Here is a 19,919-nt window from a genome sequence, read left to right on the forward strand (position 1 = left end):
AACCGCATGTTATGCCAGTCCATGCAAATCACAATGTGGAAGGGACACACACACACACACACACACACACACACACACACACATTAAAGGATTATCTCCGCTAGGTATGTATTGTGAGAAAATACCCCATAATATGTGCAGACAAGGTGATGGTTCAGTCTACAAAGATGACTCATTAATGAAACAATGCCTGATTTACAATATATACGCACACAAACTCAAGACACACACACACACACACACACACACACACGCACACACACACAGACACACACTGGGGACGGGGGGCTCTGAAGCCTGTCTCTTTAATGTGCTAACAGCAGTGCTCATTAGTGAATCATTATGACACAGACAGACAGGGACATGCAGACAGAGGCCACAAGGCAGAAAATCGCATAAATACAAGGACAAGGACACACACACACACACACACACACACACACACACACACACACACACACACACGCACACGCACACACGCACACGCACACGCACACACGCGCGCACACTGCCATGTCTCTACACTCTGCCTACACTCAAACCCTTTGAACTACAGTATGAAACAAGGAAGTGCTTCTTGCTTTTTGTTCGTCGCTGAAAGAACAGTGCAGTTCTTTGAGTCTTTTTTTCTTCTTCCGTTATCCGTCTGTTCTCCACACGCTGACAGGGTACAATTAGGGACAAAAAGCGTTGTGGGAGCGTAATGATACCTGGCTATTCCGTTTATTCCTCATGTAGCCGGAAAAGCGCAGGGAGAGGAGGATTGTCTTATCTAATGACTGCAGGTACGCCTGACCTCAGTGGGAGTGGGTCGTAGTACTTATGCAGAATCACCTGTGGAGGTATCAGATTTAAGACAACCCGAACCCTAAGTCAGTATCGACTGACTGATTAGGTCGATATTTATAACAAGAGATGAGGTCTTTCAGTGGTAAGTGTAAAGACTAAAATGGCAAAGTGAAAAGACTATGGATGCTTGATGAGTATTATTATGATTTTTTGTCTGATCCTGAAAAATAAAGCATCGGCAATCTTCGGTCTTGATATGAGACGCAGTGATTTTAATTGACCAAAATGGTTTTTGTTATTTGTTAACTTGTTCCAAAAATGTGTTATTGAATTGTCATCTTTTCAATTTATTACAAAGATCATACTCCCAATGAGCAAAAAAGATGTGAAAAAATGCAAACTGTCTAATAAAACAGCACACACACGCACACACACACACACACACACACACACACACACACACACACACACACACACACACACACACACACACACACACACACACACACACACACACACACACACACACACACACACACACACACACACCTTGCCCTCCAGTTTTGCTGCATCCCCAGCAGTTTGTTTCCTCTCTCTCTCTTTCTGATCGCTTTAACAAGTATAATCTAATAAACAGTCGACGTCCTAATTTGTCACGTGGAAACCTCTGTTTCACCCCGGGACGCCTGATCCTCTTCCTGTCACACAGCGCAGCGGGGAAGCTTGTTATTCACCTGCCACTAGCTGCTCTGCGAGCACTTTGCCTTGGAGCTTGTTCCCAGAACAAGCAGCTTCAGGAAGCCACGCAGGTTGTGTGTTCAGGGAGCATTATTAAAACATGCAAAACTATTCACAACCTACATGCACGAGTTTTCAAAGAGCGAAGTGAGCTCAATGCCAAGGAATCATTTCATCTGCCGATCGCTTCGCCGCCGATCGGTTGTTTCCTTCTGCGAAATGGACATTTGAACGTGTTTCCAGCAAACTCATTTCCCAGTGCCACAGAGCTTCAGATGACCAGGCATGGCTTCACTCACTTATTTCATAAATTCTGCGTCTTTGAGCGGACGATGACCAACTTAAACACTTTGTGCATTTTTAGTTGCACTTGTGGCCAAAGATGAACGATTCAGACTTTCAGCAGATTCAGAATCTGGAATAAGTATTCCTGGAATTTGAGTAAGGATGACAATCAAAATGACACCATCGCAAGTTTTTTTGAATTGGCAATTATCAGTGATGCTCTGTGAGTTTTTATTTGAGGCCAATTAGGGACAAATATTAAATATACAAACAAATATAGCTTAACAAATATGTCCTGTTTTACTGATTGGAATTTCAAATCTTATTTTGAAGTTGTTGCATATACTGAATTACCAACATGTTGTTCCGGGACAGGCGTGTGTGGTATCTGTCCAGAAAAGGATGACATATATATTGACTTGGTGGAAAATCAATACAATCAATACGGAAAATATATATATTTTTTCCAAAGTTTATGATATGCTGAGTGGCAGTAGTGGGTTTGGTTTCTCAAAGCTGCTTTTCGTTTAAACAGCCAAAGGCTCGGCTGTTATGAAGGTAAACGTGTTTCAAAACCCGAGAGCTTGTAGAGTAGGATGTGAAAATCTGAAGAACAAAGATCTGCACTTGTGTATTTAACCTGTTGTGAATTTGAAGTATCAGAAAAAAAAAAATCACAAATGTGTAATTTGATATTTGGATAAATATACTTATATATTGTTTTTACTTTAAGCCATTTTCAAGTACAACAACAAATCTAGGATCACAATCTCTCAAATTTTAATTTACAAACACAAATCCTTGATTACAACCTCTGAAATGAGTCATTACAACACAAAATGAGCCCAAATCGTCAAGGCTGTTATCAGTGCAAAAAAAAGTATCTTGTCCCGACTAAATTGTTGTAGTATCTTGTGATTGGTCAGGACTTACTGCACCGCCCATGCGCATCGACAGTTCCAGTACTCACTAGAAGTGTTGCAAAAAGTCAAGGATCGCAGAATCTACATTTTGTGAAGTTGTAATGACAAATTTGAGAAGTTTTTATCACAGATTTGTGGTTGTAATAAAAATGTGAGAGGTTGAGATCCTAGATTTGTAGTTACACTGGAAAATGGCTAAAACACATAAATATAAGTATATTCATCCAAATATCCAATCACACATTTGTGAATGTTTTCTGTCACTTCAAATTCAGAACACAGATGTGTGAATATTTCATGTGAATGAAAATTTCAATAAATAAGTTCAAATTCAATATACAAGTTCAGATGTTTGTTCTACAGGTTCTCACATCCTATTCTACAAGCTCCCGGGTTTTGCAAAACATTAACCTTTATAGGCTGCCTCGGCTAGTCCAGTTTTGACTAGACTAATGCAGAGGTTTGAGATAATTTGACAAGTTTCTGTTGTGACTCGTGTGGACTAAGCGTTGAAGCCCTCTCGTAGGAATAGGAGTTCTCAGCTTTAATTAGTGACGACGGACTTCTAAACGGACTCTGCACTGTGGAGTCACCTGAGGCGAACACCCTGGCTCCACAACCTGTCTCTCATTAGCGAAAACCCAACTATACACCTGAACATCCCAAAATCTTTCATCTGGCATACAATCAACCATTAATGCCCACCATCCAAAATATGGACAACAATATTGCATCACATATTGCATGCAAAATAAAAAGGAAATCTAATTAGCGAGATAACAATGCAACTGTGCATTTAACTTTCCAATTACTATGTATGTGTACAAATTTCATCTTAAAATCAAAATACATTTACATTTCATGCCTCAGAATATGACAATATGAAATTGTAAGGCCAATCAATTTCCCTTTATGATCAACATTTTGGGAAATGATATATGAGAAATTATATTTCAATCTATTTATTATACCAAATATTCAATTTTAATATTTTAATTTTAAGGCCAAAATTTGCACACATAAATGAAATGTAAAGTGAATGCAAGACTGCATTGTCATTTTTCAAATTACAGTTTGGTTAGTTTGGAATTTTGCATTGCACCATACCAAAAAAACATCTCAGAGGACATCTGAATAACACTCTGATTTGTTGATGACCTCAACCACCGTCACTCTGCGATGCATTTGATCCATGAAAGATATCCTAAATATCATATGAGAATGTCACTGACCGCTGCTCTCTCCTGCTGCAGGGCTTGGGTGGCGAAGCGCGCCACGTGGTTGATGATGGGAGCAAAGTTTGTTGGGCCGTAGAAACGGATGTGAGGGAGGCAGGCGGAATAGGCCCGGGCGATGCCCTCCACACCTGGAAATGCAGGGAGAGGAAACATCTTAAACTCATACAATGGACAAACTGAAAACATAACAGTGTTATGATGGGAGATAAAGATGGCCCACAGATGAAAATTGTTATTCAGTGCAGAGATTTGGTTTCGGATCACAGATAAGGGACACTGACTGATGAAATCATTGGTATCTTTAAAGAGCCATTGAAGAGTCCCTATCCCTAACTCATTGAACTATGAAATCCGCTGAATGTGAAAGGTACTTTAAGTCTTGTGTTGCATATTTGCAGCTCGTTGTTTACTTTTCTGTATGATGGCTGCTTTGCGCAGGTCCTAGATAATAACTTTAACAGTTGCATGTTTATTGTTAATCTGGGAATGTGCATACTGAATATGGTACGGTATGGTCTTTGAAAATAGATAAAAAAAAATTATTTTAGATTGCATCCTCATCTCCAAAACCACCTACATGTGGAGGCCAAGGTCATGCTTAACAAATTCAAAAGGCGTGTTTTATTGGAATAATCGAATAATTGGAGTTTTTTCAGTGGGCAGAGAAAACGGCAAATGCGGTTGTTGGCTCAACCCTCGCCTACACAGGTTCCTCTGCCTGCAAAAAAGTCTTTAAAGGTTTCATGGAACACTTAACTTGGATAGTCCAAAGGTAATACTCAACTGACTCTCAGTTGAGTATTACAAATGATCTTCAAGTCAATGTTACTTTAGTATCAACTTGGCTGCACATCAGGGACTCCCTAAATCTCATTTTGCACCCTTCCATATTTTCACCCTAACCATAACCACCACATTTTACCTAAACTTAACCATCTAACGCTAACCCAACCCTAGACTTAACAATCAGTAACCTAATACCTAAATTTAAGCATTTCTAACCCAATACCTAAATTTGACCATCTCTAATCTAACACCTAACCCATCTCTAACCTAATACCTAACCCTTACTCATCTCTAACCTAATATGTAACCCTAACCCATAATTCCCCAAATAAACCATCTCTAACTTAATTCCCCAAATTAACCATCTTTAACATAATACCTAAATGTGACCATCTATAACCTACAGTGGCCCTGAGAGCTCAACACAATGCAACTTAAGAAACACATCTACAGACAAAACACAAGCAAATTAAGAAAACATCTTCACCAATATGATAACACATTAGACTTGATTATATTTAACTATATTGTGATTTACACAAAGTTCAAGTAATGAGACAACGAAATGCAGTTTAGCATCTATCCAGAAGTGCAAGAGAGGCAGTATAGTACAGCGAGTGTATAAAATATAAGTATATGAATAATATATAAATAGAGTTAACAGTAGTGGGTATGGATATATAAAATATGTACAGCATGAACATAATGAACAGTATTGACAGAATGAATATGAATGCACTAAAATATATACAGTCTGAACAGTATTAAGAGAATGATGAGCAGTATTAACAGTATTTACAGAATGGATATGGATGCACTAAAGTATATACATTAAGAGCGGTATTAAACAGTATTAACAGAGTGGGTATGAATATGCTACAATATATACAGTATTAACAGATCTGGCGATGCTGCGCGCCCTCCACAGACACTGCTTGTGCTGGAGAGCCTCAATCGTGGGGAGTGGAGTGCTGGTGATGCGTTGGGCAGTTTTCCAGTATCCAGTTGCCTAGGGAGGGGTTGATGTTGAGGCCTAGTTTGGTGACCAGTCTGGAGGGGATGATGGTGTTGAATGCTGAGATGAAGTTGATGAACAGCATTCTCACGTAGGTGTTGTTGTTGTCCAGGTGGGAGAGGGCGGAGTGGTGGCGGGGATGAGTGCAACAGGGCAGAAGTCGTTTAGGCTCGCTGCAGAGCTTTTTTCTGGTACCAGGACGGTGGTGGTGGATTTGAAGCACATGGGGACAGCTGTTTGGGCCAGTGAAAGGTTGAAGATGTCAGTCAGGACCTCAGTCAGCTTCCCAGCGCAGGCCCTGAGCACACGTCCAGGGATACCATTAGGGCCGGCAGCCTTACGTGCTTTGATCTTGCTCAGTGTAGCACGTACCTCGGTGGGGGAGAGTGTGAGGGGCTGGTGGTCTGCAGAGATCACAGCCTTGGTGGCTGCCTCCTGGTTGTCTCTGTCCAAGCAAGCATAGAAGTTGTTGAGCTCATCAGGGAGGGAGGTGTCGCTGGTTGGGGGGTTGGTGTTGGTGGGTTTGTAATCCGTGACGGCCTCGATGCCTTGCCACATGTGTTGGGGTCGGAATTGTTGTAAAAGTGCTCCTTGATCCTTAGTTTGTGGCTGTGCTTGGCTCTCTTAATGCCCCTTTTTGGCCTGCGTGTCACCTAATCTGAAGCCGATGCGATGTGCTTTCAGCAGTACGTGGACCCTGTCTGTTCATCCACGGCTTCTGGTTGGGGAATGTTGTGTTCTGTTTGAGGGTGGTGACACTGTTGAAATTAGAATTGATGTAGTCCAGAACGCAGGCGGAATAGGAGTCAATGTCTGTGTGGGAGTCCAGGGTGGCAAGCATTCTCCAGTCGTTGTGTTGGAACTGGTGCTGTAGGACACAGTCTGCCCCCTCTGGCCATACTTGAACTCTCCTGACTGAGGGTTGCACATGTTGGATGAGTGGTGTGTACTTGGAGAGTAGGAACAGTGAGAGGTGGTCAGACTGTCCAGGTGGGGGAGGGGGATGGCTATGTAAGCTCCAGCCATGTTTGTGGAAACATAGTCGGGGGTCTTATCCCCTCTAGCATGCGCAGCATTTAGAAAACGCGCTGCAAATCCAGACGTGTCGAACGAACTGCATACCAAAACGCTTTGCAAAACGAAAAACACAACGGCATTAATGGAAATCACAAACGCAAAAACCACATTACGGAAATGAGCCACACTGGATGCACAGATTTATCTGCAATAAAATATATTAAACCAAATGATTTTGTGTCTGTAATTAGACACAAAATTCTCAAAGACAAAGACACAAAATAATTTAGTTTTGTTATATTTTATTGCAGATAAATCCGTGCGTCCGGTGTGGCTCACTTCCGTAATATTTGTGTTTTCCATTAATGCTGTTGCGCTTTTCGAATTTGCAAAGCCTTTTGGTATGCAGTTCGTTCGACGCGTCTGGATTTTTTCAGCACGTTTTCTGCACGTGTTGTCATATCAGTGAAGATGTTTTCTTAATTTGCATTTGTGTTTTTGTCTATTTGCACATGTTTTCTTAAGTTGCAGTTATGTTGTGGCTTTTGCATTTGTGTTTTGTCGATTTGCACGTGTTTTCTTAAGTTGCAGTGCGTTGAGCTCTCCGGGCCACCGCACTAACCTGGTCCTGCTGCTAAGCCATGTCTCTACTGGACTTCAGAATATCTGAATAAAGTGTAACCAAATGTTGAAAATGCCTTCAGAAATCAAACATGACCTGCTTATAGCAAAGTTAGCACATACATCTGATGTGCCACAATGTGAATGGGTGTGCGGTGTAGCAGTGCATCCTCAGCAAAAGGACACGGGTCAAGTGGGAAGTCGTTGTGTACTCAGACTCAGCAGGATGGGAAGTAGGAAATGAGTCTAGCACCTGTTTACCGCGGGAGATTTGGTAATGACATGTCTTTTACACTAGATTTGATAACATCTCTGCAAGAAAGAAAGAAAAAAAAAATCAACAAAGCAAAGAGTAACACCTGTAACAGCCACATGGATGGCTTACCTGAGCAGAAGGGGTTGGTGGGGTTAAAGTTGATGGCGAACTCATGTGACACCTGAGGAAACAGACAGAGACGGTCAACTTATTCCTAAAACCTTGACATGATCTGCAACCATCAGCTTGTCTTGGTCGGACTTCCATTTGCTGGATTTGGGGGAAACACCAAACCTTTAGGCATCGTAAGCTAGAAAGGGGAACAACGTGACTGAGCTTATGGTCACAGGTTATGATTGACTATCAATTACATTCAAGACAGAACAGACTACAGTGGCTATCCTGGAAATAACCCAAAAATGATTAACTTCTTCCCCATGGCAACGAACCAGTATTTTACTGTAATTCATTTGTCTGTTTGTATTTCTGTTTGTTCATTACCGGAGAATGTTGTGTTTCCGTTTGAATGGAGTAAAATTGGGCATCCATGTGTGAAAATAACGCGGCTTGTGTGTAAACAAATTGCACTGCTTATGTTTGTATGTGTGCACATATTTGTGTGAGTGGGTGCATTTACGAATAAATGTCTCTTTCTTTCCCGTTCCCTCCACCTACACGTCGCTTCTACCTCCTCCTGTTGATCCATTCAGTTTCCCTCCTTTCTCTCTCTCTCTCTCTCTCTCTCTCTCTCTCTCTCTCTCTCTTTCTCTCTCTCACCTCTATCACACGCTTTCTTTTTGCTCAGATCTCATCGTGGGGAAATACTCTGTTCACTCCAGTAATTCTCCCACTCTCTCTTTTCTACGCCACTCCTCTACTATCACTCGCCATCTCTGTCTCGCTACCGTTTTTGCCATCTTTTCCCTCTCCTTTGTCCTTTTCATCGGCTCAGTGCCATGGCAACACAGATGGGTTGATAAAACACACAATGTGTGTTGGTATACATACAGTATGTTCAATGCGTGTAAAATACATTTAATTTCTGTCATTAACAGACACAAATACATAGGGCTGTGATAATAATTACATTACCACAATACCACGCCAGGACTATAGGATTGTGGTCCAACCAGGACTATGGAACTCTGGTCCAACGAGGACTAACTGTCTAAATAGGACGTGACGACACTGTGGAGGGACAATCCATTAAACATATGTACATATGTTATATGTACATACGTATGTTATATATATATATAAACATATATATATATATGTTATATGATATATAAAATATATATTAATGATTCCCCTTATTTATAATTCCTTATTGAAATGTTATCCATGTTCATCTTTGTAAGCTTCTGTTTTATCCTGTTGAAAAAACTGAAAAAAAAAACAAGGAAAAAAGTGTCATGTTTTCACTGCGGTAAGAAACAATTCATACCATCCCAGCCACACACACAAACACACACACACACACACGCACACGCACACGCACACACGCACGCACACACACACACACACACACACACACACACACACACACACACACACACACACACACACACACACACACACACACACTTAAATACCTTCCAGTCTGGCGGGAGTTGGGCTCCGAATCCGAGTGCAGGAAACATTTTGTCTCTGAGGAAACCATGACAACACATAATAGGGCGAGTTGAACTTTTTTTTCCTCCGTCACAGACTCAACAGGCTCCATTTAGAATCAAACAGCCTACCTGTGCATACAATGAAAATTTGTGGTAGACTGTGTGGGACAATGTGTAGTCATTACCATCAAATAAACCCAGAGTGGCAGAGTGATCATATCTTGTATCGCTCTGAAGGGGCGTATTTTGCGATAATGCTCGTCTGCACATTAGCGGGTTTATGACACGGGTACTTACTAAATAAAAAGAAAACATTGAGACATTATTTTTCTAAATGATTTTATAACTAGTACACCTAGTTTAAGAGCTTCGGCTAAGAAAACAGTTCACAACAATGTAGCTAGGTCTTAATTCTTTATTCAGAAATAAGAGATCACTGATTACCGCTATTGACCCATCAGAATCAAGTATTTCACAGAGCCGTGAAATGATAACTTTTACAGTTATTGCTATTAGCATTGAAATTGACTTTCCCGAACCTGAAATGAATCCATGAACAGGAGATTTAACATTGGAAACCCCGCTTTTCGGTGTTTGACACACACTGTTAGGAGATACTATAGATACATGTATGATCATGGAAGGCTAAAAAGTGCCATGTTTTCATGAGAGAAGCAATTGAAATGTCGTTTATGCCATTAGCGTTGGAATTAGAGTTAGACAAACACAGAGCAGTTGCGTCTGGAGACCCGCGGGACCCCTGACGAGCCAAGTTGTTTTGTTTTCATGGAAGGAAAAACTACAAAACACGTTTCCAAAAAAACACATTGTGAGAAAACACTCGCGAGGAAAAGCACATTAAAAATAAAAAACTGTCAAGAAGGTTAGGCATCTGTAGGTGTGAGCAATTATCAAAAGAGCTAAGCTAGCTAAATTGAATTTAATACAAATATTTAATCAACAAAAGGATTCACTAATTTAGCTTTAATTCCAAGTTACGACACCAACAGATTTCACTCTATTTCACATTCTAAAGCAGAATCAGTTGTAGTCGAAGCAAGAACAAGATACTTTTACAGGTACTCCTCACTTAACCACCTGCGTGTTTAACGACCGTTGGGACTTACGAACAGCTCTCTGACCAGTCTGTATTCTACGCTGTCTATATATACTATATACACTGTATACACTGTATACATCTCATCTCATCATCGTTCTCAGTCTCGTTCCCGCAGTCTGTCAGTATTCACTACACTAGCGTTCGCAATGGCAACGCCCCCTTTACCGTGAAATAACACGGGTCCCTAACCCTAACCCTAATCCTAACCCTTATCGACCAATTCGCTTAACGACCTGGTCCGAGGAACGGAACTTGGTCGTAAAGTGAGGACATGCTTTTTTGTGAAGCTATTTCACTTTTCGGCGATGCCACGTCGTCATACAGCCGCGACAGTAGTGAGAAACGTTTTCCAGCATCTTGCCCTCACAGTGCTTAGTGGGATGTTGCATACTACGATATTTTGCCAGATGTAGCATGTCATCCTTTGCATATTATGGTATCGGACATTCAAAACAACAATTTGGCGTACTAAACAGTTTGCTAGTATGCCATTGCACTCCTATTTGTTGGAAAAACAAGATGGCTGCCGGCGTGTACTTACGTGTCATAGTCCTGTATGATTTGGCCCACAGCCAAGATGGCCGCCAGGTATTCGTTGCTGCCCAAAGGGTTTATGTAGTGAAGAGAGGACGGCTCTCGAGGATTCCCATTGGACGCAGTGAAGTCTATACCAACCTATCAGGAGACAGAGAATACACTCTTTAGCAAAGGCAATTCAATATTACATATGTGTCATAAATTAAAAAGCACATTATTTTCCCCTTGTTGCATTAATATTGTTCTCAACGCGTATGAAGTGTTAAGAGTGTTTTGAGATATAGATTGTTTTGATATTTGCCATGTATTGAAATAAGATTATTATTTCCGAAAAAACTAATTAACATTTGGGAAATAACAGGTTGGATGGACGATCCTTATCATCCTTTTAACCCGCGTGATCATGTGAAAAGTGTGTGTTAATATTTTTTTGTAATAGATAATTTTGCCATTTAATTTTGGTCTCTCCTGATTTTATCTGAATGCTGAAATGAAAATAAAACCCATAATTAATGCTTTATCAATAAAATAGGTGGCCGCACACGCACGCACGCACGCATGCAAGCAAGCACACACACACACACACACACACACACACACACACACACACACACACACACACACACACACACACACACACACACACACACACACACACACACACACACAGAGTAATGAAACAGATTACAAATGTAAATAATGTCTCTGAATGTGAGAATAATATCGCTTGGAAAAGTTTGCGACCCCAATTTGCTGTTTTTATTTATTCTTGCACTGAAACAATACGTTGCGGTTGAGAAAATGAACTCTTTTTTTATGTCTTGTATTTTTACGATCCGGGGTTTCCAGTCAAAGCCAATAACCCTATTCAATGCAAAATAATAAAAAAATAATAAAACATTTGTCAATGAATGGCAGCTCAGAGAAAAAAACACCTTCTGTTTCTCCTTGATTCCAGGAAAAGCTTTTTGGAGCGACCGACGTGTTATCGTCAAAAAAAAAGAATCACCTTAAAAGTCCATGTTAAGCAGCCATTACCTTGAACCCTGAAGACCTGCACTTTTATAATACATGGCTGCGGGGAGACCTTGAATCCATTTGCAGCAATAGCAGTACAATGACAGACAGAAACAGACATACACACACATGCATAAACATGCACGCGCGCACACACACACACACACACACACACACACACCACACACACACACACACACACACACACACACACACACACACACACACACACACACACACACACACACACACACACACACACACACACACACACTAACAAAATACCGCATTCAAACTGACATGCTTTTTCCTTGGGCGGAAAGCAGAGACCTGTGCGCCGACAACAAAACAACACAACATCAGTTCTTCCCGCCCTTGAGCGATCGGATTGTCATGACAACCTCTCTCCCTCCCTCTCTATCGCTCCCTCTCTCTCTCTTTCTCTTTTTCTTTCTTGTTCTCTATCAGTAGTGTTATAAAATCAACATCTATCTGGTCCAGTCGGGGAGAGTGACGGTACCGGAGGAGAGAGAACTGCATGGTGTGTGTGTGTGTGTGTGTGTGTGTGTGTGTGTGTGTGTGTGTGTGTGTGTGTGTGTGTGAGACCCTTGTAGAAACCTGGGTGAGAAGCGGGTTCAGAGAGAACAGAGCAGTGAGCAAGGAGAGAAAAAGGGAACCAGGCTGACAGATAGATGAAGGAAAGGTGACAGATCGGGGGTAAGGTCGTGTTTTGCTCCTGATTTTTTTTCATGCATACACGTGGATATGACCCCCCCACCCAAAAATAAAGTCCTGGTACTGGTGGAGGTGCAAACTTGTTCTAGCTTTGGGTTGATCTGTGCCTTGCTTGCCGCATATGGAATTTACGTACTAATATACGTTTTCGGAAGCATAATAAGTATTATATATTTATAGTAAAATAAATTGGTTATTGATTTATTACTTTATCATTTATGTTTGTATTCTTTTAATGTTTTATATTGTATTATTATTATTATTATTATTGTTATTTAATTATTATTAGTTTCATAATATTTTCAAAATATTTGGGAGCATTAGAAGTCATCGGAAATCAGAAATTTGTCAAGAAATGTGGGTGTGAACTCTGGAAATGTTACTGTGTCGCTGTAGAAGGGAGCTTCTAGCGTTTCTTTAATATAATTGTACAATCGAATTGGATAAGACATGGCTGGGATGAAGTTTCATATTTACGATGATAAATCATTTGGTGTTAAATATTAAATATAACATCATTATAATCTTCGATTACATTTCTTTTTAATTATTTAGAAATTATTTCTATATATTATTCATGTTTAAGACTGTTTGGTGACGCTCAAGGCCTATTTTTTGTAAAAACTGAAAGAAAGACTTTTAGGACCTGGGGACCCCACTGTGTGATTGAACTGATCCATTTAACATATTGAATTATATTATACATTCAATGTTAATATTGAATATTAACATTAAAGGTTGATACTGCACAGGTCTGTCGGCATAAATTGGCACACTGTCGAACAGGGGGCGAATTGGATTTTCCTTATTCCTCCAATCATTCGATTTCACCTTCAGTAGTGATATCTTCCTCCATCCCTCCTCATCTACATTTCACTGCGCCCTGGGTTTCACAGAGCGACAGTCTGCCACACACTGCGATGCATTCCTCCTCGAGACGGGTGACGGTGACAGTGATGGTGAACACATTCGCAGATGACATTAATCAATTTCCATGTCATTCCTGAATCCAGGCTGGCAGTGGGTGCAACAAAACAGACATAGCAGAACACACACACACACACACACACAGACAGACAGACACACGCGTGTCATTTACACCAATTTCGAAATGCTGAAGCGGGGTACACTTTATGGGTGTGTTTGTGCGGTCATATCATGAGTGCGACATCTTCTGTGCATCAGTTGTTGAGACAGGGCAGACAGCCATTGCAACTGATGCGCAATTTATGGTGCTATCAGGACATTACGACAATGAAGGTTATTTTGTTTTGGGATGGATTTCTTGTCTTACTTATTAAATCCCCCACCTGATAATCAGGTCAGGCCTCACAAAGGCACCTCCTGTGGACTGCTAAGGTATGTCCCTCTGTTCTCACATTTCCTACACTCCCGAAACTGTCGCCTGAAACCTCTGCTCGTGTCTCAATCCCCTTTTTTTTTCCTCTTTCGCGCGCCAGAAATCGTGAGCATCTTCATGTCGAAACGGAGGCTTTCCGCAAATGCCACGTTAGACTTAGCGGGACTGTCTCTTTGTGTTAGCACGTTCAGGGGAGAAGCGTCACTGCTTCCCCGAGCCCCTACAGGCCCCTCGGAAAGAGAAAAAAAGAAAAAAGATTTCCACTTTTCTGGAGATTAGGATTAGAGCCGCACTAAGTCTGATGGAACACCGCTGAACAGCTCCTGTGTTTGTGTGGGATCAGAATGTGTCTTTGTGTGTGTGTGTGTGTGTGTGTGTGTGTGTGTGTGTGTGTGTGTATGTGTGATCTGTGTGATCTTTGTGTGTGCGTATGTGTATATATATTTATAAGATGTGATAAGTACTATGGTGTATGAGTGAAAACTGTCGTCTATGTGTGCGTGTGTGTGTGTGTGTGTGTGTATGTGTGTGTTTGTGTGAGTTAGTCAGAGTGGATAACTATGCAAGTCCTACTGTGTAAAGGTTTTGTATATGAAAACATGTGGGCATTTTGGGGATGTACTGTATGTGTTCTCTAGATTGTGAAATTATTGCACATGGAAAAGTGTCTATGTGTAGTGTATGAGTGTTAATCTGTTGGTGTGTGTGTGTGTGTGTGTGTGTGTGTGTGTGTGTGTGTGTGTGTGTGTGTGTGTGTGTGTGTGTCTGTGCGTGTGTGTCCACTTGCATGTTGCTACATGTGTGTCCCTAAATCTGCCTATACAGGAGCCTCTATGAAAGAAGTATAAGTGCGTGTGTGCTTGGGTGTGTACGTGCAACCTTGAAAGAACTGTAGGTCTGTGACAAAAGGCAGGAGATTAGCCGAAAATGAGGGAAGAGCGGCGAGGATTTAAGAGTTCCCATTTTCCCATTCCGCCTCTAAGCGCTTCTCCCGTCACCGGTGGAGCTGCCAACAGTTCGCGTTCCGCCGAAAGCGGCACTCGTTACGAGCCAAGCCACGCGAAGACAGAGAGCATCGATGATGTTTACGCTGCTCTGTCACTCTATCACCACGAAGAGCCATTTAAACAAAACTGCTACTGGTGTTATTCAATTCACATAGTCTGCACACAACCATTAAAGTGCAAATCCGTACGATTATTTTGTTTAAAAAATCACATATTTAATACTTTATTGAGCTGCCACTTCGCGAGAAACAGCTATTTAGAAATGCTGTGCTCTTGTTATCCCACAGGTCGTCCAAAAAACAGTTCTTTCAAGCAGTTCTTGATGAAAAAGAATAAAGAGTGGCTTTGCAAGTTGAGAATTTGAACTCCAGTTGCAGACTCTTGGATGCAACGGAATACAAATACTCTGTGTTGTATGCCCAGCCTGCTGACAGAACAGGTTAAAAAAAAGAAAAAAAAGAAACAGCTATTTAGGGTATTTGAACTATGGATGTGCTCCTGTACAGTATATGCTGTTTCCATTGCTGGTGGCGGGGTCCGCCTTTCCTGGCAAAATTGCAACAATTGTAAGACAGCTCTTACAATGCGTAAGAACTTAAAGTCATCTAGCATAGCCACATACAGTATGCTCAGCAAACTGGCAATATGGATGAACGTGAACAAAGAATTCTGGGACGTAGTGGAATCCACCCAACACAGACAATCTTATGGATTGCCACTGATGACTGTTGACACCCATCTCTTTCTCACACGCGCACACACACACACACACACACACACACACACACACACACACACACACACACACACACACACACACACACACACACACACACACACACACACACACACAGTCTAGCGCTGTGGAAGCTGGGAACAGCCTTTGACTAGTTCCAAATGTGACGGTTCACCGCAGCAGCCGGGCAGTACAGTCGCTGCCCTGCTAACAGGCACTTCAGCTGCTTTCCCATTATTGACTTCCACTCATCCGAGAGACAGAGCGTCGGCTAAAATGTAGAGAGTGCTTATTTGATACCGAAGTGCACAACGCACTCTGAGGCCTCGAGCATGTTCCCGTGAAATACAGACACATCTGAATCTCAGACACATCTGTATCTACGTAGAAGCTGATGTTTTGAGGTCTTATACGAAGCTACCCGTGATACGAGGGAGAATTGTCAAGATTTGACAACTTCTGTGGAAATGATGAAAACAGACGTTTTTTTCAATAGCAAGTCAAAAAGCCAATAGAATTGCACAAGCATGATAGTCAAATGCCATGACATTTCTTCAACCCCACCCTCCACGCAGGTATTCCAGGGACAGAGCACTTACTGTATAATGTCATTGGAAATCACACTGAAAATAAGTGAGATGCCAATTCTGAAACTACGTTTTTTGACGAGGACTCCATTGGGTTTGAGAGCTTTTACACACCTTGCTCCCAGGTAGTGCTGGGGGGGGGGGAAGCATTTGATTCAGGCTGATTGATGTCGTAATACCCCTCGACTATTAATTCAGGCACGATTTTGCATAGATTCTGATTCAATGCCGAGCAGAAGGCTTCCATTGTATTGGTTCATGTGGAGCACTGTGTTGGGTTCTATAAATCAAATTGTTTTACCTCCGAAGGTTTACACTTCCTCTGTATGATCTTTTCCCTGTTTGAAGGTGTAAATGTTGTTTTCATCACATTTTTTCATCTTTGCCACGTTTCTCTTGTAAAAGAGATATTCTGAATTTCAATAGAGTCTTCTTCTTTCGGCTGCTCCCGTTAGGGGTCGCCACAGTGGATCATCTGCCTCCAATTTCAATAGAGACTAACCTGGCAAAATAAAGATGCAAAAAAAAAAAAAAAAAAAAAAAATCACTAAATAAAGCTTCTCTAGATTCAGTGACGCCAACCGGAAGATTTCTAATTGCAATACTCTCCACACCTCTCTTTTCAATATTCTCTCTCTCTCTCTCTCTCTCTCCCCCATTTATTTGGCTGCACAGACACCCTCAACAGCACAAGATGTAACTATGGCAACACAAATGTTCTATTTGCTCTAAAGCATAATGTGAGACAGCGATGAGGCAAAAACAATAGGCTCCACAAAGAGCAGCATCTCATGTGTGCACACATGTGTGCAAGTGTATTTTAAGGATTTGGCTCCTACCTGCTGCCATAAGAGTAAAATGTCTTCTGGAGTGAGGTTAGAGTACCAAGGCACAATAAATTAAATGGCTGAAACTGGATATAATGGGACACAGATTTGCTAAAAAAAAAAAGAAAAAAAAAAAAAAAGAAAAAGGCTAGGGCTGGGAGATATAATATTTCTGATATATTATAATAGCCAGTTGGCTCATGGTATTGATTAGAACAGCTGGAAAAGTCCATGAAAAAAATTGCATTACTTTACTGTAATATAGCCTCAAAAACAACATTTAAATGCCACTGCAGTCTGCGCGGCCAGACTGCCAGATTCACTCAGAGTTTTTTCCCACGGGCTACTCCATTCCCTTTAATGCTGCTACTGTTGTGCAACAAATCAAGACTTTCATCACACGAGCACTTTATTTATATTTACCAGTGTCAACTTTACATTACTTTGCAATAATCCAAGCACTGTGAAATGTCTTTACTGTATATGTATTGTGCTGTCTGTCTATGCTGTCTATTATGTCTATTTGTTGTTGTGCAACGTGTATTTGCATTTTATGTCTATATTTGCACATTGAGCCTGGAGAAACACAATTTTGTTCTGCTGTGCACTCTTTGTTGTATGGTCTGAATGACAATAAAGTTCACTTTGACTTTGACTTAACAATATCCTGATAACCAAAATCCCAGATTTATCGTCTGACATGACAACATTGATATTCTGTCGATATATCGCCCAGTCCCAATTAAGGGTTCTACTTCTATCTACCGCAACACCACAACTCCCAGAGCTCTTTCTTTTTGGGTTTCCAGCCAAGTACTAGCAAATGTATTTTGCGTACTGCTGCCAGTCACTTTGTGAAGAAGGAAGAAAACATCAATGTTTTAAGAAGTTCTCAGAGGGACAGCAGAGTCCCCAGGAGGACTTTGTTAAGCTCTCAAAGATAGGTTAGAAGACCGTTTGGAGCAGACTTTTAAAGTTTGGTCCCTCGGCCAAGTTGGCCGTCATCATCTGCCAGTTTCATGATAAGAGTTGCTTAGGAGACCGGACGCCATGACTTCCATCACTTTGACCACTAGGGAAGGGCCAGGGTGGTTCCGAGGGCCCGGACTCCCCCCTGTGACACCCATGTGAGATTTTCTACGAGGAACTTGGAACTTGGAATTTGAAAACATGCAGTTGATGCAACAGAAAAATATTCTAGCGAACCATGAAACTGCGGCTCCAACATTTTGTGGTTCTTCGGAACCCTGTGTTCCATCATTAATGTGTTGACGCGGCTTTAGTCTTTCTTGGATGTGATCGCTTCTACCCTCATTGATGTACAGACACCCATGTACAGGCACGATTCCATTGATTGATGAGAGAATCAGAGAGACTGGAGGAGGGAGAGAGCAAATGAGAAGGGGAGATACTGAGAGGAAGAAACAGAATTAGAGAACGAGAGAAAAGAAGGTAGCGAGCGTTTGGAAATTTCGTTGAATCCACAGTGAGCATGGATTGCGTGCACATTTGTGTGTGTGTGTGTGTGTGTGTGTGTGTGTGTGTGTGTGTGTGTGTGTGTATGTGTGTGTGTGTGTGTGTGTGTGTGTGTTAAACTGACAGTGAGCTACTCTGAATGCTGTGCTTTGCCAGCAGGAAAATCATGTTTTAGCTCTGTTGAACATTACAGCCCCGTTCAGTAATACAAAGCCTGTGTGTATATGTGTGTGTATGTGCATGTGTGTGTGTGCATGTGCGTGTGTGCGTGTGTGTGTGCAGAATATTGTGACGCACTCCTCTCTCGCTCAGTTACACACAAAGGTGTGAGATCACCAGGGACACTCGAGCTGAGCTTTCCCATCAAGAGACAAAAATAGTCTCTCGATTCAAGATCCCCTATTCTCTCCCTCTCTCTCCCTTTGACCCCCTCCCCCCTTCTCTGTCCCTTTGTCTTTCTCACCATTATCCATCCCACTCTCTCTCAGACTGTTTTTACTCCTGCAACAATCCTCCACATTTGTTTTCCTCGACCGCTGATTCAATCGCTCTTTCTTTACACGACAAAAACATCCACTACTGTTACATCCACCCCTTTTCCCGTCTCTTATTCTTTTTTTTTTTCAGCAGTAGTAGTACACCTTTTCCCAGTGCGTCTTTTGTTTTGCATTTCACGTCTATCTTTCCACTCTGTATGTAAATGATTGCGATCCAGCAGCGCAGCTCGCAGATGGCAAAAAGGAAATCTTTCCCACGCGCTTTAGCAGGGGGAACGCGTCGGAACATGCCTCTCAATACCAAAGCTAATGTAAGAGACCTGCATCTGTGTACGTGCTTGTTTTACTATACTTGTGAGCAGGGCCAGAGTGTGTTACGGTAAAATTGACAGTTTGAGCTCTTTAGCCTTGAACACCCATTGTGCAACCTCTATAATTTTTTTCAGCGTGCATGGGTTTGACAGGAATCATTAAGAAATCTGAAAACAATAAAATACTTTTCTATTGAAATTTCCATGTTCAATAACGCTCGGACTTGGTAATATGAGGACATTAACTAAGTTGCACAGCTTTTACTGTAGATCTAAAAATAAAAGTTTAAAAAGTTAACCTTTATTTTTAAATCAAAAGGCCAAAGGCCAAAGACTAGATCCTTTAATTAAATAGACCCAGTTTGAGTGCTCCTTTAACAAAAAAGATATTGAACTTTAAAAAAAATGTAAATAAAAAACAGCTG

At 41.4% G+C, this 19,919-nt stretch overlaps 1 protein-coding gene across 1 annotated transcript in view; it reads right to left on the minus strand.

The window, feature by feature from the left end:
• Positions 1-19,919, minus strand: part of cpne2 (copine II) — a gene marked incomplete at both ends in the record, with an annotated part of 70,357 nt that overhangs the window by 4,827 nt on the left and 45,611 nt on the right. Inside the window, 4 exons of the mRNA XM_080002776.1 lie at positions 3,968-4,101; positions 7,798-7,849; positions 9,264-9,318; positions 10,946-11,079. Of these exons, the coding sequence (XP_079858902.1) occupies positions 3,968-4,101; positions 7,798-7,849; positions 9,264-9,318; positions 10,946-11,079 (375 nt within the window). The remainder of the gene's footprint in view (positions 1-3,967; positions 4,102-7,797; positions 7,850-9,263; positions 9,319-10,945; positions 11,080-19,919) is intronic.

The sequence above is a fragment of the Zeus faber genome, assembly GCF_960531495.2.
Source record: "Zeus faber genome assembly, chromosome: 6".
In the NCBI taxonomy this organism is placed as follows: domain Eukaryota; kingdom Metazoa; phylum Chordata; class Actinopteri; order Zeiformes; family Zeidae; genus Zeus; species Zeus faber.